The 26,142-nt window shown below is 43.1% G+C and overlaps 1 protein-coding gene across 3 annotated transcripts in view; it reads left to right on the forward strand.

The window, feature by feature from the left end:
• Positions 1-26,142, forward strand: part of SLC22A23 (solute carrier family 22 member 23) — a 178,078-nt gene that overhangs the window by 10,639 nt on the left and 141,297 nt on the right. For all 3 annotated transcript variants that reach the window (XM_045006200.1, XM_045006201.1, XR_006577049.1), the window contains exon 2: positions 24,673-24,776. In XM_045006200.1, the coding sequence (XP_044862135.1) occupies positions 24,673-24,776 (104 nt within the window). The remainder of the gene's footprint in view (positions 1-24,672; positions 24,777-26,142) is intronic.

The following is a 26,142-nucleotide window of genomic DNA, read 5'->3' on the forward strand; positions in this document are numbered from 1 at the left end:
TGTGCTTCACAACATCCGCACCCACTTAGCATCTGAATAGTTTCAATTTGTAGGCCCATTTATAGTTATCTCAATGTGATAAGGACAAGTAGGTGAAGGTCCCAAGGTGTACTCATACAAAAGAAATGATCACTATGTTTTTTCTGGCCACAGATGGAAAAAATATATTTTTGGCCAGTGCTGTTCTCTTGAGTATTCAGAAGCAGACCAAGATCTGATAAAATATCTAAATTACAAACTTACTTTGCAAAAGATGAGTTCACTTCTTTAGTCAGGAAATGCAGATATAATATTTGCCACTTCTGTCTGCATCCTTCAAACTGCCAATGTTATCTCAGTCTAGTCAGGGTCAACTCTCAGACAGCTAGCCCTCATTCAGCCTCTTAAAGACATGGGTTCATTGTTTCCGTTGCATGAGCTGGGTCAGAAGTGATGCAAATGAAAAATAATTTCTGTTCCAGCTTACTCCTTCACCTAGCACAAGAACATGAAATTAATAGGCAGCAGGTTTAAAACAAAAGGAATTTCACACAACACACAGTCAGCCTGTGGAACTGGTTGCCAGGGGATGTTGTGAAGGCCAAAACTATAACATGGGTCAAAAAAGAACTAGATACGTTCATGTAGGATAGTTCTATCAATGGCTATTAGCCAGGATGGTCATGGATGCAAAACCATGCTCTTGGGTGTCCCTAGCCTCTGTTTGCCAGAAGCGGGGAGTGGACAACATGGGATGGATCACTTGATGATTGCCTGTTCTGTTCATTCCCTCTAAAGCACCTGGCATTGGCCACTGTCAGAAGACAGGATACTGGGCTAGACGGACCATTGATCTGAACCAGTATGGCTGTCCTTATGTTACCTACATATGAAATATGCCACACACTCTCTCTCTCACTAGTTCAACAGCCTCACATGCACATTGAGTAGGAAGAGTGACAAAACAAGTTCCTGCAGTACACAGGATGAGTTCCAAAATTACCCTGAGAGACCTTGAGGAAAGTAAGAATGATCATTCATTCCTGTGGAGGGGCTGCAGATGTGTCAACAAAACCTTGTATTTAGAGTTAGCCAAAACAGTTGACAGATTGAGAAGAATTGGTATGGGTGCGGCTTTGATCTTTCCAGAAAAGTGTATGCAAAAACAGCTTTTATAGCAATTATTGCCACGGAGAAAAGGCTTAAAACTATTTATTTTTCTTTTACAACAAATGAAGTTTAAAACTACAAAACACTGTGCGTCACTCTGAGAATTTTCAAGCCATCATGAGCAATTCACACAAAGAATTAAATAATCTCTTAAACTTGTTTCAACTAGAGGGCATGTGGAGAGTCAAGGACCAGGCTAAATCCACAAATCTCCTTTTATTAGAGATTTGAGGAGATAGCAAAATTGCATGCGCTGAAGATTTTCTGGAATTACTGCTGGAGATTAAATGTGATGATTCAGTGTCTTTCCTCACAGTTGTTCTATTATTGGTCATCAAGGTTCTAACATAGGAAACACGCAAAAAGCAATAGTGATTTGTAATGATGACTCAAATTAAAGTGTGGGATTTGGCCAAATGAGGCAAATCACGAGGGTGGTTATTTTGTGCATCCAGAAATTTCAGAATTACAAAGATGTTGATGGACAATTCTGTATAAACAGAAATAACGAATTATTTTGTGTTTGGTGTTGAAATCATGCATTACTATCTGGCTGAACTACAAATACTTGTTGGTGAGCTAATCCACCATATTTGTTTTTTGACTTTGACTGTTTTGGGATCGAAATATTTTTAAATGGTCAGTCTGGAAAATATAGAATTAAACTTTTAGTCTAATGCTGCTATTAGAAGTCAGGCAAATCAAGAGACTTGTATATCTAATGCAGATTATTATTATTTTTTTGCAATGATACAAATAAAATTTGTTGGCTGGCCTTATATAAAATACTTCAGACCTGAGACTCATGACTTTAACCTACCACAAATAAAGCTTGTAGTATTTATGATGGATTATTGCTAGTATTAGTTTAATTCTTCTTTTCCATATATCATACTCTATTTAAATACATTGAAATCTCTCTTCAACCTATTTAGACTTAATACAGGTTCTTTCATACAATTTATATCCTTGTATGAGACCTCCAGTTTTTTTGATGGATATATTGCATTGTCAAGTGTAGTATATTAGAATTTTTCTAACAAAGTTTGAGACTTAATCATTTATTTTGTATAAGTGAACTGTTCACTGTTGTGATTAGACGGTTTTTTGCATGCCTTTACTGTGTTTAATTACCAGCTCAGGCTATCTAAAAACATACTTCCTAGTTGCTCTAGAGACTTTGCTTTATCTTACTTTGTGGCTCATAGCTGAGTCTTTGGTTTTAAGAAAGGTATATTGGGGAGGATAAACTATATTTACCACAGTGCTAGACAGGGTTCTCTATCTTGTCTTCATTAAGGTGACAAATTTGGAGGCAATTCTGTCACTTTTGACAGGGTAACATTGAGGTGAGATTTTTTTGGGTGGTCAAATTGTCAATGCAACTTTGTTTTCTATTTAATAAAATCAGGAATACTTCTTATTTATTGTGATTTTTTTGCGATCTTCCTTTTTTTGGTTCACCTTTAACAGAACCAAATTATGAATTTAAATTTTCTAAAGCAGTTCTTAAGTGGAACTAAATGTAGAAAATGCCAACATGAATATAATGCTTTGGTGTATGTTGGTTTCTGCTTCCCTATTAGAGTATGTTCTTTACCTTTCTCTCTCTCACTCCATTACATGGTTTGTGCTTGGTACAAGTATTCTCCCTCAGTTAGTCATTCCTTTCTTTCTGCAGTGTTACCTGCACACTCTGGGTAATTGTATAATTAATTAAGCTTGCTGAGTTCCTGACCTATGAAAGCTTGCTGTAATGGAACATGATCTAGTGACTTGGAAAAGAGCAGAGATGACCCTATGTCAAAATAAACAAATTTTTAAAATGCATTCTAATGCTATTCTAAGTCATGGCAACAAATTTTCAATTTGTACACTAGATTCCAGCAGATTGGCCTCTTAGGACATGTCTACCCAGCAATAAAACATCTGTGGCTGGCCCATGTCAGCTGACCTGGTCAGCTCTGGGACCAAGCCTGACTGTCTAATCTGCAGTTTTAGAGCCCTGCAAGCCCAAGTCAGCTGACATGGCCAGCCATAGGCGATTTTTTTTTTTTTTGTAGTGTAGAGGAGGCTCCAGCTGCCCAAAAACTAAGGTATACACTTAACTTTATGCATGAGTGGCCACATTGATTTAAAAGGGATAACAGCCATACATACTCTGAATATCTTTGACACCCCTTTATAATGAATTTTGTCTAAGTAGGCCCCTGTATCCTCACATTCAAATTGCCTTTTTTTTCTGTTAATGTCAACTAAAGGGGGGGGGGGAAGAAATCTGAACAAAAATAAAATTTGGGATTGAACCATACCAGATTATGCCCATAGTTGTACAGCATAGTATTTAATGTGGGGTGAAATTCACCCTGTGCAGAGGACTCGTGCAAAGCATTTGCTCCACTTAGGTCGCATGTCTGCTCTTGTGCTGGCTTTCTTCATGGGGGCGCAAGGGGGAGTGGGGTGGGAGGGAAAGGAAACTTTTCCCAATGTGATGTTATAAACTCTAATATAGAACAGTAAAAATGTTATTTTATAGGTTCATGTGCCACCCTCATCACTGCAGTGTCTGAGCACCTTCCAGTAGTGCATTAAGTGTTGTCACTAACATCTCTCATGTGAGATCATTCTCTCTCTCATCCTCTCCCCAAGGGGAGAATTGTGTGTGTAGGGTAGTGTTTTGGTTTTGGTAGAGTTGTTTTGTTTTCTTTTTTAAACAGAGGGAGTGCCAAAGGGGCCAGTTATCTTGCTGAATTAGAAGAAATGGACTCATTCATATTAAGACTGAAAATGATGCCAATTTCTGATATGATTGTTTATATCCAATAGCAATAAAGTCAAAAGAATGCTAGTTAAAATATATACTGGCAAACATGACATAATTAAATGGAATTAGTAATGCAGTATATGATGTGACTTATCTGAATGACTCTGCATTTGTGCACATTTTTCAGAGTGTACAATGTACTCTGGTCCTCCCAAAAGCTCTCTCAACTCAGACATTTCTTCAGAGTCTTATTTCTGATTAAATGGCTCCTCTCTCCGGCTCTACAGCAATTCTTAAATGCTGTATCTCCTCTCAATCCTTCTCCAGACCAAGGTTCTTGTGCATTTATACAACACTGCAATATCTGAGTTGCAAATATTACCAAGGATTAAAAAACAAATAAAAGCCACAGAAACGTGGGTTGGTCATTGGTTTTATAAAAACTGCACTGTACACACACATCAATTTTTAGGTCAATTTAAACCTGACCATCTCTGTTTTAAAAACACCCTTTTATATTAAAAAGGAAAATTCTACCATGCATAAAAAATAAATATTGAGGTTTTGGGATATACTTGTTTTTGTTTTTAAACTGAGATCAGGAGTGAAATTGCTTTATTGAAAAGCAGCATCCAGCCCTAGGAATTACTTAAAAACAATACTTTTTTTTTTTTGCTAGCCATTATTTTGTTAGGGCCTGATCTTGCAAATACTTATCTTTGTGAGTAATTTTACTCATGTAACTATTATGCCGTTAAGATAAAGGGTTCTACTTACACAAGCAAGATTTCCTCACATGAGTAGGTGTTTTCTGGACCAGCTCCTTAATTTGCTCTAAAAATCAGGTGGAATATTTTGATCTTTTCCTGGAATTCAGCAAAAACACTTTAAAGTGTTTGGTATTGGTAACCATTTTTGGTTCTGTCTTTGGGGAGGTCCTAGATAGTTTTCCTCCCCTCCCTTTCTCTACTCTCCTTCATTCCAAAAGCTGTAATCTGCAAAGTACAAGAGAGCTGTCAATTCCTTGGGTCATAGTAGTGTTGACACTTAACGGATGAAATAGAAGGCATCAGTTGAACTCAGTTGGACATTCTGACCTTCAAAAGGTCAAGCACTTCTCATCATGAATGTTAAATATGAAAATAGATCAAAGCCTTGCATTACAATTGACATTTCCAATCTTCCTGCTAGTATTGCCCATCTTTCTCTTGAAAGAAGGAGATGTTTTTGAGAGCACTTTTGAGAGCCCACTGTAAGAGAGAGCAAACCGGTTTCTATTCCACTCCAACCCTTTCTAGGGTGTATGTATGGATTCACTAAGCATTCACTTGTCTGAAAAATGCTAGCATTCGAAGGGTTAAAAACTTGTTCTGCAATCGTATGAAAAGAGATTGCTAATGTTTTAGTTAAATATTAACACGTTAAATCTTAAGGTTCTCTTTATGATTGTTAAACTGGTATTAAAACAGGTCTGAAAACTTGTTTAACTTTATACCCAGTTGTCACAGACCCAGTGCCACAAAAATGTTTTTTTTAGACCAATGGTCAACAGCAGCTGAAAACTTAGCAATGACAATTGTAAAACATTGTTTTCTGTTACATTTCACAGTTGATTCTGGGTGATATGTGCTTTTGCTCCCAGAAATTTCATGGTGCTGGGATGAGGGAATTGGCTGAAATTGTCTTTAAAAAACAAAACAAAACAAAAACAAAAGTTATGTAAGGATAAATCAGTTTTGTGATACTAATATCACAAAACTGTAATATTAAAGATGCATGATTACAGCACAAAAAGACTGGATTTCTTTTCATGGGGGAATAGGCTAAGGGTCAAAGGTACTTTTCCCCCTGTGTTTTTTCAACTGATTGCTCCCTGTGGTATGAGAGGAAATAACAAAAGAGGAAATAATCACCTTAGAAACTCAGCGCAACACAATTTACATCCTTTGTTTTTGTAAATGTCCAAGATAAGATACACACAGAAGAAGAAGAATTCACATAAATGAAGAATTCCATTGAGCTTTAAAGAACACAGTAGCCTCTGGCCTACAAAAGAGCAATGTTCAGTGCTGCTGTGTAGAAGGAGCCATGGGTTCAGGAAGTAAATGTCATCTGTTTACTTTCTGGGCTGGTAGCAATTATCCAGATCATAAAGAAAATGGCAAACTTGTGCCTTGATCCTGCTAACACTTATGTACATGCTTAGCTTTTAGACGTGCGTGTGAGTGTTTGCAAGATTGGGGGAGTGGTTTGGTAGAAGCACACAATATTGCTGACCTTAAACGTTCAAAAATAATGAGTTGGGCACTAAACAATCATGAAATTAACTTAAGAAATGTGATTTTAAAGATAATTTTTGGATTGTTTTTATTTGCCTTCTGGATTTAGGTTTAACATTTTCGAGGCTTTCTCTGAAAGTATGTGGACTAGAGAAGTGCTTTTTTTTAACAAAAGTAATGTCTCCAGTCTTCACAAAATCACAGCTTGGGCTTTAAGAAAAATACCAAATATTGCAAAACTTGGATTGAAATCAGATGGCAAAATACCCAGTACTTTTGGGGGAATTGGAACACAGGTTTCTGATGTTCATGGAAACTTAAGGCAAAATTATTTTAAGTGACTGTGTAACGGGATCAAACCTGGGACCTCCAGAGCTAAATGCATGAGCTAAAAGCCATATGGGTCTTAGCTAAGGCTGTAGAGCAGACTCATTAATCTCTCTCTGTGGTCTCAGTGCCACTAGATGGGACAGAACATCACACCCTGGAGGTGTGTGGATTACATACTTCCCCTAGCTGAGGAAACAGTATGCCCAGTGGTCTGTGATGGGATGAGATCTGAGTTACTGTAGAGAATTCTTTCCTGGGTGCTGGCTGGTGAGTCTTGCCTACATGCTCAGGGTTTAACTGATCACCATATTTGGGGTCGGGAAGGAATTTTCCTCCAGGGCAGATTGGCAGAGGCCCTGGAGGTTTTTCGCCTTCCTCTGCAGCATGGGGCAGGGGTCATTTGCTGGAGGATTCTCTGCAGCTTGAGGTCTTCAAACCACAATTTGAGGACTTCAATAACTCAGACATAGGTTAGGGGTTTGTTACAGGAGTGGGTGGGTGAGATTCTGTGGCCTGCATTGTGCAGGAGGTCAGACTAGATGATCATAATGGTCTCTTCTGACCTTAAAGTCTAAGAGTCTATGTTCTGAGCTTCAGAGACTTCCCAGTTGAAATCCTGGATAAGTCCCCACTTGTAACACCGACAGACCCTGGTGGTCGGCGGGCAGGATTGAACCTGGGGCTTCTGGAGCTTATTCCATGAGCCTCTACTGCATGAGCTAAAAGCCATAAGGCTCTTAGCTAAGGCTGTAGAGCAGCTCAGCCCCCAGTTGCTAAGATGAAGACAGTTACCAGCCATTCTGTACCATCTACTGGGAATGACCGGTATTTTTACCCAGGCACCCCCGGCCGACCTCACCTGAGGCCAGCCAGGAGCACTCATGTGCTGATGATGAGGACGGATACCAGTCCTTCTGCACTGTACCGTCTGCCACCAGGCTGATGATGATGATGGATATCAGTCATATTGTACCATCTGCCACCAGGGAGGGGGAAAGAGAATGCTGCAGGTCACTGCCGCAGCATCGCATCTACCAGCAGCATTCAGTAGACATAGGGTGACATTTTAAAAAGTCGAGACAATTTTTTCCCCTTTTCCTTCTGGAGGTGGGGGGGGGGGCGTAAATTGAGGAGCTATGCCCTGAACCACCCCGGACAATGTGTTTGACCCTACAGGCATTGGGAGCTCAGCCAAGAATGCAAATGCTTTTCGGAGACTGCAGGAACTGTGGGATAGCTTGAGTCCTCAGTCCCCCCTCCCTCCCTCCATGAGCGTCCATTTGATTCTTTGGCTTTCTGTTACGTTTGTCACGCAGCAGTGTGCTGAGTCCCTGCTGTGGCCTCTGTCTGGAGATTTTTTTTAAATGCTTTGGAATTTCGTCTTCTGTAACGGAGCTCTGATAGAACAGATTTGTCTGCCCATACAGCGATCACATCCATACGGTCCATGCTGGAGCTCTTTTTGGATTTGGGACTGCATCGCCACCCATGCTGATCGGAGCTCCACGCTGGGCAAACAGGAAATGATATTCAAAAGTTCGCGGGGCTTTTCCTGTCTACCTGGCCACTGCATCCGAGTTCAGATTGCTGTCCAGAGCGGTCACAGTGGTGCACTGTGGGATTCCGCCCGGAGGCCAATACCGTTGATTTGCGGCCACACTAACCCTAATCCGATATGGTAATACCGATATTAGCGCTACTCCTCTCATTGGGGAGGAGTACAGAAACCGATTTAAAGAGCCATTAAAATCGATATAAGGTGCCTCCTAGTGTGGATGGGTGCGGCGTTAAATCGGTTTAACGCTCCTAAAGTCGGTTTAAACGCTTAGTGTAGACCAGGCCTCATTAATCTCTCTCTAAATGGTCTCAATGTCACTAGATGGGACAGAACACCACACCTCGTGTGGGTTACAACTGTTGTAGGCATCATGATAGATCTCCCAGGGCTTTGATGTTTGGCCAAGATCAATGCTGACTTTGAGATGAAAAAGAGACTGTGATCCTATCAACTGAAGGGCAAGTAAAACAGAAGTGGAAGTCTCATATTTTTGGGATGGGTGAATTCTAAGATGCCTGGAGGTAAACAGATATCCCTGTCTCCAAAAATAAACAGAAGGTGAGAGAGAAGTGGGAGGTTGATGAATGCTACTATGATTAATTTAATTCCTTTAAGCATTTAGAGCACTGTTTACAGGACATATGATTTAACAAATCAATATTAAAAATGATTGTGTAATTAGTAAACTTTCTTCCTTGTTTCTCATAAAAAGCATGCCAAATCTCTGATCAAATGTATTTACCTCTTACTGGGCTGGGGAGCAACAAAGCTGCTAATAATGTTAGCTGTTCCCGATAAAACTGAAACCTAAGGGTAGCTGATCTTCAGTGTAATACTACTAGAATTTCAGAAAGTTTTACATGCCTGAGATCTTGCTGGGATGGTCAGTGGATTGTTTGAAGATTTTTCTACAGCATAGGTTTCCAAGATACTGATGATTGAGTTATCAGGGGGTTAATTTTTATAAACTTCCCAGTGTAATTGGCACAGCCGTGGAGCAAAGGTATTTTTTTCCTGATGGCTCAAGAGTAAGGGCATGGCTACACTTGCAGATATAGAGCGCTTTGAGTTAAACCAGCCTTCATAGAATGCAGTAGGGAAGGCGCTGTAGTCTGTCCACACTGCCAGCGCACTGGCGTGGCCACATTAGCAGCTCTTACAACGGCCACGTGGAGCAGTGCATTGTGGTAGCTATCCCAGCATGCAAGTGGCTGCAACATGCTTTTCAAATGGGGGTGGGATGGGGCGGAGTGTGACGGAGTGTGTTGTGGGGGAGAGGAGAGCATGTCAGCATGCTGTCTTGTAAGTTCAGACAGCAGCAGACCTCCCCCCCCCCACCCCCGCGCCTCTCTCACAGACAGCATTCCACAGTAATGGTTGCTTTGTCTCGGAGCAGATAAGCATGCCAGCTGTCAAATGGAGCTTTCAAAGGGCATATCCAAAACAATGACAAGAGTGGCCACTTGACTTAAGGGGATTATGGGACATTTCCGGAGACTGATCAGAGTGCAATAATGCAACACCTCGTTCACACTGATGCTGGGGCGCTCCAGCGGGGGTACATCAAACGTTATTCTACTTGCCGAGGTGGAGTACCAGGAGCACTCTAGCCGTGGAGTCAGAGCGCTCTGTGTGTCTTGCCAGTGTGGACGGGTAGTGAGCTATTGTGCCCGGGGCTCCTTTAATGCACTGTAACTCTCAAGTGTAGCCAAGCCCAGAGAAAAGGCTTACTGTATTAAAGTATAGACAGGAATTCCACTTCTGTTGATAGCTGTTACTAGCTTTAAACTTTGTGCGTAGAGCTTGTATGGGATGCAGTAGATTGCTGCATGTCTGAATGTACTAGGTTGGGGTGTAACATTATGCCCCATATTCTTCATAGAAATATTGTTATAATATGAATATGGCATAACTAAGATACATTTTGTGCAAGATGGGTCATGTGAGGTATCATTGGAAATGTTATGATTTATGGAATGTGATTATCAATATTCCTAACTTCAGATACACACACAGTTGTAATTGTTGCATATTTCTGTATTTGGGAAACACCCAAACCAGACAGTATGCAATCAGCCTGGATGGGCCGTTAGGAAGGACAATAGGACTTTGAAGATACTAATCTCCCTCCGTCCTGAGAAGTTTCCTGGGATGCTGATTTGACACTTCAGGGTCACGTGATCGTGTCACCTAGTACTCTTCCATAGGAAGGGGGTAGGGGTCAAAACTGGGAAACTAAAGATTCCCGCCATATGCAAATCCTATTTAAGGCTGGAGAGTGAGTTAATCTGAGCTCTTCTCCACTGCCTCCTCACCCAGAACGAAGACTGCTGAGAACACCTGAAGAAACAAAGAAGGCAGGCGCTGAGTCCAGGCAAAAAAGGTTAGGCTGTAAAAGGAATCCCTGGATATTTAAGCTGCAAGCAGTGCAGTTTTTACCTTCAAGAAACTTTGCAACCAGCTTGAAACAACATTTAGGGTGAGAAATTATTTGTAGCCAGTATTCCTTAGTGTATTAAGTTTAGTTTTCATGTTTTGTTTTATGTTGTCAGTAATTTGCTTTGTACTGTTTGCTATCCCTTATAATCACTTAAAATTTACCTTTTGTAGTTAATAAACTTGTTTTTTGTTTACTACAATACCCAGTTTGTGCAATTCTTAACGGGGGAGGGGGAGAGAAAGCTCTGCATATCTTCCTCCACATTCGGGGGGGGTGAGTTTCATGAGCTTACGCTATATAGATCTCTATACAACGCAAGACAATATAATTTTGGGTTTACACTCTAGAGGGTGTGTGCACCAGAATGCTGGGCAATTCCCCAAGCTGAGTCTTCCTACACAGAACTGATTGTAGACTGTGATTCTACAGCAGGGTGAGTCCCTACCTGTGTGTGTGCTGGAAGGGGGCTTGAAAGCCTGTCACAGTAGTACAGAGTAAGGGGAATCCAGGCTGGTGGGACCCCAGCACATCAGGTGGCACCTGGAAGGGGGGAGGGGTCCCAGGTAAATATAACTTTTTTTTTCTTTTCCTGAACAAGGAAACCATATTTCTGGGCAATTCTATAACTGGGGATGAAACCACAAGATCAAATACAGTACTCTAGAGTAATGCAATTGACAAATCACAGAATCTAACAAGAACCATAAAATCAATAAATGACTTGGAATTGCACTATTTTTCCATCTCTCTAGCCACAATAGAGACAGAGCAGATAATAATAGCTTTTCTCAGAGAGAGCCTGCAGTATTTCTAGCATGTTGAAGGCGAGCTGTAGCTGATGTGTTTTATTTACCAAGCTTGGGGGTGGGGGTGCAGCCTGAAAGACAGTGATTTTTATTGCTTATATTGGTTGGAAATGGGGTGACGGGGAGCCTCATATTACTAAGTAGCAGTTTAATGGACCATTCAATGTAAAATGATTCTCTCTCTCACACACACACACACACACACACACACACACACACACACACACACACACACACACACACACACACACACACACACACACACACACACACACAATATTTTTGGGCCTCTGCCATAGAAACCTGGGGCAAGTAACATAACCTGTGCGTGCCTGCCTTTCTCTGTAAAATGGGGGTGAGTAGACTTACTTCAAGACTGTTTATAAAGTGTTGGGATGGAAGATGATCTCTCTCTCTCTCACTCTCTCTCTCTCACACACACACACACACACACACACACACACACACACACACACACACACACACACACACAAAATGTTAACACATCACCTCAGTGCAATGTTAACTTTGAAATATCAAGCTTTAGAACATCAGGGCATTTCAGAAGTTAATGTGGTGAATTTGGGGCAAATTACAAGCATCTGAAAATGGTGATGTAGAGGATTTTTTTTTTTTTGGCAACTGTAACTATGGCCCTTGCTAGCACTTGCTGTATTAAACATGACAGGAAAAAACACAGCTTTGTGATATTCTGCAGAAAAGTAATTTGAAGGACGGGGAGGGGAAACTGTTTCATAGGCACCATATACACAACTGTTCATGATTTGATTTAATTGTAACTTTCTTTGGAGGACTATTAAGCACTTTTTTCAAAACCCTTAGCTTTGTGGCAATGATGAATGGTATTTTTAATTCTAGGCAGTGCAGGTAGTGACGCCTATAGTTAATGTTGCCTGGCACTTTCCACTTATAAAACCCTGTTTTCAGTTGCTTATAACTTTGCCAGAATTGATCTGTTGGGGCTGAAATTTTCTTGGTTGGGTGTCTGTCTCAGTCTGGATTGTTTTGAGAAGTGTCAGCTAAAATGCAGTTTCCAAGAATGAGGTGAGGGGAAAAATACATTGTCTATGGGTTTAAACAAAATAAATGAATTACACCATTTTGTTGAAAAGCTCTAATAGTTTTGAGCAGGGACTTGAAATTTAGCGGGAGTTGTCAGCTGGTGCCAGACGTGCTTTTTGCAATCTCTCTGAAAATTTACCCAAATTGTGGCCAAGGGTATGTCTACAGTGCAATAAAACACTGGCTGCTGACCCATGTCAGCTGACTCAGGCTCACAAGGGTCAGGCTGCATGGCTATAAAAGTGCATTGCAGATGTTTGGGCTTGTGCTCTGGGACCCACCCCCCTAGTGGGGTCCTGAGCCCAGGCTCCAGCCTGAGCCCAAATGTCTACACTGCAATTTTATAGTCCCACCAACCTGAATCAGCTGGCAATGTAGACATACCCCTAGAATCTCAGTCTCTACATGCTCGGTAGAGACTTATTAGAGTTTGACAGCTAACTATCAATTTAAAGTCTAGGGCTCAGTTTCAGTACTGGTACAGCAGCCATCTGTGATGAAGTTGGGAAGATTTACAGATACCTTTTTGCTACTTGGAGTCCAGCATCCAAGAGCAATGTGACCCTGAAGCCAGGAAACTTGTTTCCCCAAAACCTCAAAAGACTTGTTTGCTTTCTGTGTTTTATTATAACCATTCTGATCTAGATTTCCAATAGTACTTGTTTAAAACTAGCTCTTGGTAACTGAACCCACTGTTTTCCAACCAGATTGAAGTATGTCTGATTATAGTGTAGTACTTTTATGTGGTTATTCCCCCCCCCCCCAAAAAAAACCCCACAAACCACATGCCCGCTTATAAAATCAGAAACAACTTAGACAGAGAAAATATTTCAATTAATGCTGGTCAAAGGGGGGGAGAGGGGTATTTTTACATTTTTTAAAAAAGTTTTCCACTTTTTCTCCTTTAAAATTTGTTCATCGTTTTTCTAATGTCAAAATTTCAACTAGCTATATAATTAATCAAAAATGATGAAAATTGTACAGAAGAACGGCCTTACTGAGTCAGACCAATCACATATCCCAGTAGCCTGTCTTCCGACAACGGCCAGTGCCAGATGCTTCAGAGGGAATGAACAGAACAGGGCAATTATCAAGTGATCTATCCCCTGTCGTCCACTCCCAGCTTCTGGCAGTCAGCAGTTTATGGACAACCCAGTTGCTTCCCTGACCATCTTGGCTAATAGCCGTTGATGTATCTATCCTCCATGTACTTATCTAATTCTGTTTTGAACCCAGTTATACTTTTGGCCTTCACAACATCCCCTGGCAACAAGTTCCACAGGTCGACTGTGTATTCTGTGAATAAATGCTTCTTTATGTTGGTTTGAAACCTGCTGCCTATTAATTTTCATTGAGTGACCCCTAGTTCATGTGTTATGTGAAGGGGTAAATAATACTTCCTTATTCACTTTTCTCCACACCATTCATGATTTTATAGATCTTTATCATACCCCCCTTAGCACTTTTCAAAGCTTGAACAGTTCCAGTCCTTTTAATCTCTTCTCATATGGAAACTCTTCTGTACCTCTAATAATTTTTGTTGCCCTTTGCTGTACTTTTTCAGTTCTAATATATCTTGTTTGAGATGGGGGTGACCAGAACTGCGCTCTGTATTCAAGGTGTGAACGTATCATGGATGAACATTTCATGAATATTTCATCAGTTACTTTTTTTTAATTACAAAATGTTACTGAAACTTTGCAACACTTTATTAGTTCTACTGTTGATGTTTTCAATCCACTCCCCACTCCAGCTTTCTCTGGTCATTCTCGTTGACTTACCTGATCATAACATCAGTTGCCAGTCCAACAACAAAACTGTTGGTCTACAGTTAGGTATTTTGGGGCTACAATTTTCTTTTCACTGTAGGAGTTTACAACCCCCCCACCCCCTTACTTTGTCATGTATCATATAGGGACAGTATTTTCAGTTGTATAAATCAGTGCAACTCCATTTTAGTTGATTTACACCAGCTGAGGAGAGAATCAAAGAAATAAAGGGCTTGGAGGGACCTTGAGAGGTCATTTAGTCCAACACCCTCTCCTCCTCCTCCTTCCCCTCCCATCCCCCACCCAAAAGGCAGGACTGAGTAAACCTAGACCATTCCCAACAGGTGTTGTCTAAACTGTTCTTAAAAACTTTCAGTGATGGGGATTCCACAACCTCTCTTGGAATCCTATTTCAGAGCTTAACTAGTCTTAATTTTTTTTTTCTAATATCTAACCTAAATCTCCTTTGCTGCAGTACTTCAGATTTGCTAGTTTAAATGTGTATCCTTGTTGCTGATGACTGGAAGTGCAGAAAGAGTATATAGGGGTGTAGTTGTGCAGATCTAGGGGTAGAAAAAACTGTTAATAAATATGGGCTATTACTGCCTCCATTATTCTAAAGAAATGTATGTCAGCAAACCACCAGAAGCAGAACTTTAAATGTAATAGTTGATCTGGCATGTTGCCTTGGAAGGTTCTTCTTTCGGTCATTTTCATGCGGCATGACTGCCTGGCTATTTTGTATGGAGTTAAGCATTTTTTATTATTGCTAGTGTGTTTGCATATTTTAAAAACTTCCTTATGCAAAAAGTATGGTCAGACTGCATCTCTCTTATGAAGAAGGAATTTGGAGGAATCCTTTTAAAGTGGTTTTAAATGGTTTTAACTTATCTGTCTTGTGACATGGCAATTCTGGGTACCAGCTGCTGCCCAGCTCTTACGTAGTCCAAGGGAATCTTATTTCATCTATGCTTAAAGAGAAAATGAACCCGTGTACAGGCATTATGGTGCAATGTACTAATTCTTGCTTGTTCTTTCTTTGTTGGAAGGGGCAGTGATTGTCTGAGCAGCTTGCTTTGCTAGCTTGAATCATGTCACTCTTCTCTGTCAGATTCCCTTCTTATTCCTAAAGGCAGATTATTAGTTTCTGTTGGAAATGCCTCAAATAGTGAGATACTCTACTGAAGAAACTTTATAATGATGTCTCAACAGAATTTGTGGTGAAAGTCTTCCTGTAAGTATCTAGAGACAAGGTTGCCTTTTCATATATTTAGCATGCCCTCTAAATCATAATACAAAATGAATAATCTGAAATACAGTTTGATAACAAAAATTGTAGTTCTAGTTTGTGGCTCATTTGTTTAAATACATGCCTTTAAAGTGTTTTTTTAACTTCTCACACCCACTCCCAAGCATTAGTTTTTGCAAGGGTGTTATGCAGTAAGTAAGGAGAGAGAAGATAGATTCAGAGATGTGCAGGAAAAACTGTCAGGATTTGGTGACAGTCTGGATGTAGGGGGAAGGAGAAGAGTGAGGAATTCGAAATGCCTGTAGGGCTGTGAGCCTAGGTGAGGTGGAAAAGCTAGATAGAGGTTTTTGATGCTGTTTAATAGCATAGTGAATGCAGATTACTCCTGAGGGAATTCTGCACCAAAAAAATAAAAATTCTGCACACACTATTTTAAAATTCTGCAATTTTTTTTGTCAATAAATAAATGTGGAGGCTCCAGCATGGCAATGGGGAGCACAAGCCACTGACTGCACAGAGGTGGGAGATCACCCTGCAATCCTCCCTCCACACACACGCTCCAATCTCTCCAGCAGGGCCGGCTCTAGGTTTTTGCCGCCCCAAGCAAAAATAAATAAAACTCCAAGAGCACAACTGCCGAAGTGCCAAAAAAAAAACAACAACAAAAAACAAACAAAAAACCCCACCTCTGAGAGTACCCGGAATGCCGCCTCTGAAATTGTGCCTCCCTAAGCACGTGCTTGGTTTGATGGTGTCTAGAGCTGGTTCTGCTCTCCTGGACACAGATGCAGCACAAGGGCCAGGCCTACCCTAGAAATACCCCAAGGCCCTTTCCCTCCATGCCATGCGCACCAGGTATGGGACAGGCAGGCTCAGCCCAGCAGGATCCAAGTGTGGAGGGGCTTGGTGGTGGTGGTGGGGGAATCCAGGTGTGGGTTGAGAGGGGTTCTGTGTGGGGCAGTCTGGGTGTGGGCAGCTTGGTGGGGGGTCCAAGTGCGAGGGGGGATCTGGATGCACAGGGGCTCTTGGGGTGGGGGGTCCAGGTGCAGGGCCAATGGGACTCTGCAGGGAGATCTAGGTGACGGTGGTTGGGGTTCAGCTGGGGGATCTATGTATGGTGGAGCTCAGCAGGGGGCTCTGGTGCTGGGGGAGTGGGACTTGGTAGGGTGGGGGTCTGGGTGCAGATGGTTGGGCTCAGTGGGGTGGGAGTCCAGATGTGGGGGGGCTTGGAGTGAGTTTGAGTATGGGGGGCCTCCACGGGGGTGCAGAAGGGGTGGGGGGTCTTCTGAGGGCAGGGGAGAGGGGTGAGGCTCATATCAGGGGGTCTGGCTGCACAGGGGTTGGGTGAGTGGGGGAGCAGCTCCCCATACAGTGACAGGAAGGGAAGTACCCTTATTGTTACACAAGTCACCTTAATAATTAACAAACGTAGGGCCACATTCTGAGGCAAGGATTCCACTGACTTCATTGTGAGTTATTAATTGGTTAACACTGAGTAAGACCTCTATGGATTTGGCCTGTGGTAAGGAGGTTATGAAATAGTTACTTTTCAGGTGTTTAAGTTTTTGTCAAATACACAATGAGAGGAAGCATTGGAGTAATCTATTTTGGTTTTAGCCTATGGTGTGGTGGCTCATCTACATCAGATAAATGTCAGGATCCTAGGTTTTGCCAAAAAGTACAGTTACAGTATAGAAACACTTGCAACATGTTACCAACCGTGTATCAACATATGGCAAACGCTTTAAATTGCTGTGGTGTTACAAACTGACTTGGTACTGCTAAATTCTTTAGGATTTCCTCAGTCATTTTGAAATACAATGTTAAATGTAACAATTGTAATCTATTACCTCAAATTGTCATTTCATCCAATCTCCCAAACCAGGCAGGATTGGATGGGAGACATCAAAGGCAGGTCCAAGGAGCTGTTGTAAAAGGTGTTGTAAACTCAGCAGGCAGCACTCTTCCTTCTGCGTCAATATTGTACTAACTCCCCACTGTGGTGTTGGGGATACCGCGCTACCAGAGGTGCTCTCTTTTGTTAAGGTGTGAAATTAAGGTGCAGTCTGTGACATCCTGGCACCCCATATTCACCACTGTCATTAATTAGGATATGTTTTGTGCAAAGTATGCCTTTTGAGGTATCATTCTAAAAGTCTGGATCTGCTAGACATTAATATCTCGTTGGATTGTATGTGCTATCGTCATATGTGAAGTTATGAAGTTTGGCGGTGTGTGTGTGTGTGTGTGTGTTACTGAAACATGTAAGGTTGAAAACACCCACAAGCAGCCTTTCAGGTACAACAGTAAAAAGGCCAAACAATGTTAATGGCTTATTGAGGAAAAGCACACAAGCACAAGGATTACTCCAGGAACTGTGTACAATAGAAACCTCTCAGAGATAGCACTACACAATGGGGACTGTTTGACACAGGTCACAGCAAAAAAGCTTTCCAGGAAGTGGGAAGAAGATATAAAAGGGGGACAATGACATCATGATGGGACTTCACTCTCCCTACAACAACACGCTTAGAAACACCAGAGGAATAAAGACTGAACAGGGGGGAAGTGATGGTCTCAGGCTAAGGGATTGCTAGCCTGTGTATGAAAACCCGGAAAACCCAAGCTGAAGAGCCAAGGCAGCTTGTGCCTTAAGAACCTGCCAGGTGGTTTATCACTCAGGGTGAGAATTTGCTAATTCACATCCTACCTATCTAGTAGGTTACGCTCAGTTTGCAGTTTTGTTTATTTACTAGGTAATCTGCTTTGATCTGGTTGCTATCACTTTATAATCACTTAACATCTACCCTTTTGTAGTTGTTAAACTTATTTTATATTTTAATCCAAACCAGTGTGCATTTGACTAAGAAGTCTGGGGAAAATCTCAGTTTGGTTACCACAAGTGTGCATGGTCCTCTTCACATTGAGGGAGAGGCGGACCAGGAGTTAAACCCATATACTGGCCAGATTTGACCAGGGCAGGACGATACTGCTCTGGGGTCCTAGGCTGGAAAGCTGGGTACCAGACTGTACCCCGGATCCATCCTTCCTATGCTTCTCCAACCACCTTTCTTTCTTCCTCCCTGCATGGACCACAATAACCTCAGACCACTGGGTCCTCAACACAGTGGCCCAGGGCTATATCCTCCAGTTTCTTTCTTACCTCCCCTCACACTCATCCTTCCCTGTCTCTCTTCAAGGACCCTTCTCACAAAAGTCTCCTTGTGCAGGAGGTGAAGGGCCTGCTGCAGCTGGGAGCAGTGGAGGAAGTTATTCGTGAGTACAGGAACAAGGGTTTCTGTTCCCAGTACTTTCTGATCCCAAAGGTGGTCTAAGACCCATCTTGGACCTACGAGACCTTAACAAATACCTAAAGAAGTTGAAGTTCTGCATGGTCTCCCTGGCCTCCATCATCCCCTGCCTGGGTCCAGGAGACTGGTATGCCACCCTCGACTTGAAGGATTGTACTTTCATATAGCAATCTTCCAAGGACACAGACGCTTCCTGCGCTTCACTGTGAGATTGGACCACTACCAGTTTGCGGTCCTCCCTTTGGGCCTAGTGACAGCACCAAGGGTGTTTACCAAGTGCATGTCAATGGTAGCAGCTTACCTCAGGCGTTGGGGTATTCAAATATACCAATATCTCGACGACTGGCTGGTCATAGGCCACTCCAGGTCTCAAGCCCAACGGGATATCACAGTGCTACAGTGCTGGTTCCTGGGCCTGTTGGTGAATGACAAGAAGTCAACGTTCGTTCCAGTGCAAAGGATAGAATTCATCGGAGTGATGCTCGACTCTACTTGTGCTAGAGCTTTCCTGCCACAGGAGAGGTTCCAGACCATGGTGGACCTCATCGTGGGGGTCTCCGCATTCCCTCTAACTGCAGTTCGGGTAAGTCTGTGTTTGCTGGATCACATGGCAGCACGAGTGTATATCGTCCACCATGCAAGGCTCAGAATGTGACCCTTGCGGCAGCGGCTGGCGGCAGTCTATTCCCAGTCTAGAGATCACATGGACAAAGTTGTTACCATCCTGCTAGTGATACTTACCTCCCTCCCTGCAATGGTGGACCGACCCCAAGTCTGTCCAGGAAGGAGTTCTGTTCAAGAGCCCACGCCACTCAGTTGAACTGATATCGGACGCTTCAGACATCAGCTGGAGAGCGCATCTAGGTGAGCTACAGACACAGGCACATTGTCTCTGGAGGAGATGATGATGCACATAAACGTCAAGGAGCTCAGAGCGGTACGTTTGGCCTCCAGAGTCTTTCTACAGCACCTGGCGGGCAAGGTGCTGAGAGTGTTGACGGACAATATGGCCTCGATGTTCTATATCAACAGGCAAGGAGAGCACGCTTGTCAGCTCTCTGTCAAGAGGCTGTCTGATTGTGGAATTTCTGCATCAAGCACACGATCCACCTGGAGGCCTGTCACCTCCCCTGTGTCAGGAACACACTGGCAGATCACCTCAGCAGGTCCTTTTTCTATCACCACGAGTGGTCGCTCCATCCGGAGGTAGCCCGGACGCTCTTCCAGTAGTGGGGAACTCCCCAGGTGGACCTGTTCACCCCCAGACAGAACAGGAAGTATCATCAATTCTGTTCCCTGCTGGCCCTCTTTTCCATTAGTGTGCACCTTGCGGCCATCTCCGCTTTTCACCTGCTGATCCAGGATAAGACAGTGTTCTCACACGACATGTCGCTCAGATTCTTGAGAGGCCCTGAGGGACTCTTTCTGCCGGTCTGGGCTTCTGTCCCACAGTGGGACCTTAACTTGGTTCTTTCTAGGCTCACAGGGCCGCCCTTTGAGCCTATGGTCTCCTGCTCCCTTTCCCACCTGTCATGGAAGGTTGTGTTCCTTGTGGCAGTAACATCGGCGATATGGGTGTCAGAGATTAAAGCCCTGACATTGGAACCACCATATACAAGGACAAAGTTCAACTGCCACCACATCCGGCCTCTCTGCCAAAGGTGGTGTCTTTCTTCCATGTCAACCAGGACATCTTCCTCCCGGTGTTTTGTCCCAAGCTGCACATCCCTAATGAGGAAAGGAGGCTGCACACCCTGGACATCAGATGTGCCCTGGCATTTTACCTAGAGCGTACCAAGCCCTTCCGCAGGTCGACCCAGCTCTTCATCACAACAGTGGACAGGATGAAGGGCCTTTTGGTGTCATCGCAGAGGATTTCTACCTGGATCAACTCCTGCATCCAGACCTGTTATGAGCTAGCATGGGTCGCACCGACGCCGATCATGAGAGCCCATTCAACCAGAGCTCAGGCATCCTCGGCGGCCTTCTTGGCACACATTCCCATCCAGGACATTGGCAGAGCTGCGACGTGGTCTTCGGTTCACACATTCACTGCACATTATGCCATCACTCAGCAGGCCAGAGATGACGCTGGGTTCGGCAGAGCTCTGTTGCAATCTACATGTCCATGAGCTCCTACTCCCCTCCGTTGGTACTGCTTGGGAGTCACCTAATATGGAATGGACATGAGCAAGCACTCGAAGAAGTTACCTGTTCTGTAACTGGTGTTCTTTGGGATGTGTTGCTCATGTCCATTCCATGACCCGCCCTTTTTCCCCACTGTCAAGAGTTTCTGGCAAGAAGGAACTGAGGGTGGGAGCTGGTGATGGCCCTTATACGCGCGCCACTCCAGAGGGTGCCAGAGCCGGTCCCCTACAGGTACCACTGAGGGGAAAAACTTCTGGCACCGGTGCATGTGGCGAGCACACACACCTAATATGGAATGAACATGAGCAACACATCTCGAAAAACACCAGTTACGGAACATTAACTGTCTTTTATGTAGTGTAATGTCGTGACAGGGTTGTGTGCTGTTAAATAGCTTCTATATTAAATTGTGCGTGTGTGTAATATCTATGCACTTGGGTGTAGAGTATGTACAAGTGGAATGGCAGCAATACGTATTATCTATTACTTCCAACTCTCTGTTTTTTAGATGCTTATAACTTTGTTAGAAGATTCTGGGCTGAATTTTTCCATGTTTGGTTTATGACTGGATTGAGTTTGAATATTTTGTGTGTGTATATATAGCAAAAACTGCTTATATGGAAGTCTGGAGGAATCAGTTATATTTTGAATCTGACAAGTTCCTTATTCTTTCTATTCCTCTGTGCAGCGGGAGGAAAAGTGTGTCAATTTATGTAACTTGTTCAAGAGAAAACAAAACATTACATTTTATGTATGTGGCAACCTTTTATTTGAGCATACTATTGAGCATGCCATCAGTTTTGATGCAGAGCAACCTAGTGAAACCAGCAAGGAGTTCTGCCCAAAGAAAATTGTGGCACTATATAGTCCAATACAGTTATTACATCTCTGTGTACATGTTAGGTGTAGATAACCTGTGTATAGTTTGGCATAATTTATCTCTGGTTTGTGGCAGTTGTAATGGGGGAAGCTGGATAAACTGGGGGTCTAGGCAATTTGGGATTCTGGTATACTAGCTGAAAGTTTCTGCTAATACAATAAGCTGTGAAATAGTTTTAAAATGGTGACATTTTAAATTGTTATCTATAATTTTTAGAGTTACTAATTCATTGGGATTTATGGGTCTGATCAGACCTCTCAGAATTCTTGTTCCATACCATCTGCAGACCCAGGAAGCCTGTGCTGCATTGACTTACACTAGATCATGCTTTCAAAACTAACTGCACAATGCTAGAAACATAGGGGTAGATGCTCTCTTGGTGTAAACTGATGCCAGTGGAGCTTTGATGACTTTTATCAGTTGAGGATCTGGCTCATAATTTAAAAAAATTGAAACCTCTCCTGATTTGTATAGAGATGGTTATGCTTTCTGTCAAATGGTATACTCCACTCAACAGTTTGCAGGGAGCATCTCTCTTATTGGAACCAGATGGGCTTAAATCTAGCCCTTTTTTGTGAGATTAATGAATCCTGCAAACCCACTTAACATTCACTTGGGATGTTGGTTCTAAATACATAATTGAAAAGCAAATGACGTATTTGATTCTGTATGTTTGATCTTGCAGTCATGTCCTGCAAAATGTTGATTGGAAGGGCCCCCCCATTACTTTGCACATGGATGACCATGTACATGTCAAATTAAGGTTGAAAGGAACAACACTCTCCTTCCCCCGCCAATATCCATTGCACTTAATTTAGAAAGCTGCAAATATCTCTCTAGGAATATACATGGTTCCCATTTGCACTAATATTTGAACACCTCACAAACATTATGAATTTATCCTCCTAACACCCCTGTGAGGTAGGGAAGAATTACCACCTCCACATTATGGATAGGAAGTCTGTGGCAGAGCCAGGATTTGAACCCAGATCTCCTGAGGCCCCAGCCAATGCCCTCACCACAAAATTTTCTGATGTTGGGAAAATGAATGGAAATTACAGAGCAGTTTTTCTTGATGATTTTCTTTTCCTTGCAGGAAATCGGGCAGGATGTGATAGTTTTCTGTCAGTTTTCTAGTGATAATATTCCTGGAATATTGTGCCTCCCTGTAAGTGTAGCTAGCCCATTTAATAAAACAGGGCTGAGCTCTTCTGTTCCAGTCCAGGAGCACGGAGTTGGGCTAATTAAGAGAGCAGGGCAGCACCTGGGGCAGGTAGGAGGTGCCTGAGAGAGGTTTGGTAGAAGGAGCTGCCAGAGGATTAGCACCAACTGGTTCAGTCAGGAAGAGCGGTTCCTGGGAGAGGGCTGAATGCAAGAGAACAGCAAGTGGTTTCCAGGCTGGACTCCCCAAGCCTGGGAACTAGGGCTGGAGAGGGCTGAAGTGGGAGAAGCAGCAGAGGAAGATGCCTGCTGATCCTAAGCCAGAGCTAAGGTCCAGGGGGCTAAAGGAAGGGGAAAAGCCAAGGGGCTTATCTGCTAGCATCTCCTTCAGAGAGCTAGGTTCTAGAGGAAGCATGAGAGGCTCCCACTGGAGAGACTGAGAGAGTTTTGGCTGGAAAGAGCAAGGTCATACCTCAGAAGGAAAACTGGGATGATGATCCCAGCAGAGGACAGAGGACTGTGAAAGAGTCCAGGTCTGGTAAAAGATACCAGGATGGTGGGAAGGGAGCTGAGTGTTAAAGATCTCATGCACTGGGGTTATACGGACTAGGTTGTAGGGTTTTTGGTCATGGACTTTTGCACTGTGTTTTGTTGTTAAACTCTGATGGCCTTGAGGATGTGTTTGTATTGAATTTACTGGGATCCAAGAGAGAAAGTGAAGTAAGGCCACTTGCAGGTTGCCCCGAGGCCATGAGGGGCTGGGCCGCCCGTGGAGGGGCAAGTGGGGCAATTTGCCTCGGGCCCTGCAGGGGCCCCCACGAGAATATAGTATTCTGTAGTATTGCAACTTTTTTATGGAAGGGGCCCCTGAAATTGCTTTGCCCCCAGGCTCCCTGAATCCTCTGGGCGGCCCTGATGAGGGGTCACTTGGGAGGAGGCCACTCATTTACACTCTCCCTTTGGAGTACTAAAATTTCAGCAACTGAGATGGTTTTAGAGTGCAATTCCACCTTGGTCTTATCACTGCACCATAAAGGGCACTGTGGAAAGAGCTGAATCAGGCCGGCACACAGTTGCACTTGATTCTCCTGCTGCTCTTCTTTCTTCTGTGTCAATAGAACATGGCGTTTCCTAAGTGCAGGCTGTTTTTTCTTATACCATCAGCCCATCTTACTCTAGAGAAAGTGAATTCTGATGGGGGATACTATACTGTGTTGCAAAAAACTTATCGTTAATTGGTCTGAAGTAGCCTGAACCGGGTGACTCTGAGGCCTGTTACAAAACTGATCATCTTCCCCAGGCATTTGAAAACAAAGGATTAGGGAAATCTGAGATTTGAAATTGTCTGGCTTCCTGGTGGTGGTTTATATAGAATTCTACTGCTGCACTTTTGACATTCTGGGGTATTATTTGGATATATTTTAAAGTTAGTTCAAGACTACCTAGAACATATGCATAGATGCTCATTTTTATAAATCCAAGTAAACAAACTTGAAAAGAAAGATTTAAATGACCAAAATTATTAGTGTATAACTAAGTACCTGATCCAACTCTCACTAAAGTAAAGGAGAGTCTTTTCGTTCCCAGTAATGTGAATTGGATTTGGACTTGAACAATGAATTAGGAACATTTTTAAGTGTGAATGCTAAAATTGAAAAGAACTGCTACAACAATGTGTGTATGTTTAAATGCACTAGAGATGAACCAAGTATGTCTTAATGTATCTCTCTCTCTCCTTCTTTCAGTGGGATCTTGTTTGTGAATCTTCCTGGAAAGTCCATATTGCTAAATTCTCCCTACTGGTAGGCTTAATCTTTGGCTACTTGATAACAGGATGTATAGCTGACTGGTGAGTGAAAAATCTTTTAATGCTATGTAATTTAAATGAATAAAGATGCTAAGTATCTCTGTAGAACTTTACAAAAAGTTACTATTCAGGAAGAACCTTTTAATAATTAGATGTGCCAATCTCTGAAAAGAGTAGCATGAGTTGGCAGTACAAAACTGTTTTAATTGCTTGGGCTGAGTCATTTATAGCATGATAAATAACATAAAAGGAAAATACTTAACTATTGACTTCTAATTATTTGCTGTTGACACACTTTGTTACTGTTGTCATGACAGAGCAGAATTAAATATTTTCTAATTATGTAAAAACAGAGCGTTTGTTTTAGATAGTGTCACGGACTCACAGGTCGTGCCCACTCTCGGACCCGTGTGGTACGTGGCGGGTGCCCCTTCAGTGAGACAGCCCTTCTCGGGGGTCCACTCTCTCTTGGGGTTAGGCCCCTCCACCTCCTGGAGCCGCACCTCTCTGAGCCTTAGCACACCTGTTTCTCACCGTGGGCCCCCCTCTGGGAGTCCACTCACTCTGGACCCCCAGGGCTTCCACCCCCGAAGGAGATGATGCAACCCTGTTCTCTAGACTGGAGTGACTCTCAGCCATCGTAAAACAGGAGTGTTTGTTGAGAGATGAACACAGCACAGGAAACTCTCAGGCCTGGCCTCCCTCAGCCCAGCACATATAAGTCTTTTCCTCATCCAGGTGGGCTCTGCCTGCTCCCTCTCCCCAGCCCAGCATGCCCCCTGCTTCCCAGCTGGGCATCTGATATCACCAGCCCCAAGCCCCCGCCTCGGTCCATTGTCTTCTCTCCAGGTAAACAGGGTCGTAACCAGGGTCGTGTGGGCCTCATCTCCTCTCAGCCCTCCTCTGGCCCCTGTGGCTGGAACCAGCTGGTTAGGTCACTGGGGTCCTCTCTTCGCAGCCCATTGTCCTCCCACTGGCCAGAACCGGCTGCGACTCCTGAGCTGGGTCTCCAGGTCGTCAGGTCACTAGTCACATTCTTCTGTAGTAGGGCAGTTTGTCACTCTCTGGGCTAGCACAATGTGCCATCGAAAACTTTTACTGCTTCTTTCTACAGGAGCACCATGATCACTGGAAATTGGGCTTACCTAGAATTTTCAGTGTCTGGCAATATTCATGCTTATATATTCACAGAATATGCCCCTCACATCCTGTCTTCAGACCACTTTTCTTTTGACAGCAGTGCATATTTTATAGCATTAGATGCGTGTATCTGCAAGTGCATCTGAATATCTCATCCCATGCACCGCTGGTTGCACAAAGGTCTATGGCTGCTTGCGTCCTTTGTCCAAAACAAAATGGCAGGTGTCTGGCTGCAAATAATGTTGAATCCTGTGGCCCTTTGGAAATA

The sequence above is a fragment of the Mauremys mutica genome, chromosome 2 (genome assembly GCF_020497125.1).
Source record: "Mauremys mutica isolate MM-2020 ecotype Southern chromosome 2, ASM2049712v1, whole genome shotgun sequence".
In the NCBI taxonomy this organism is placed as follows: domain Eukaryota; kingdom Metazoa; phylum Chordata; order Testudines; family Geoemydidae; genus Mauremys; species Mauremys mutica.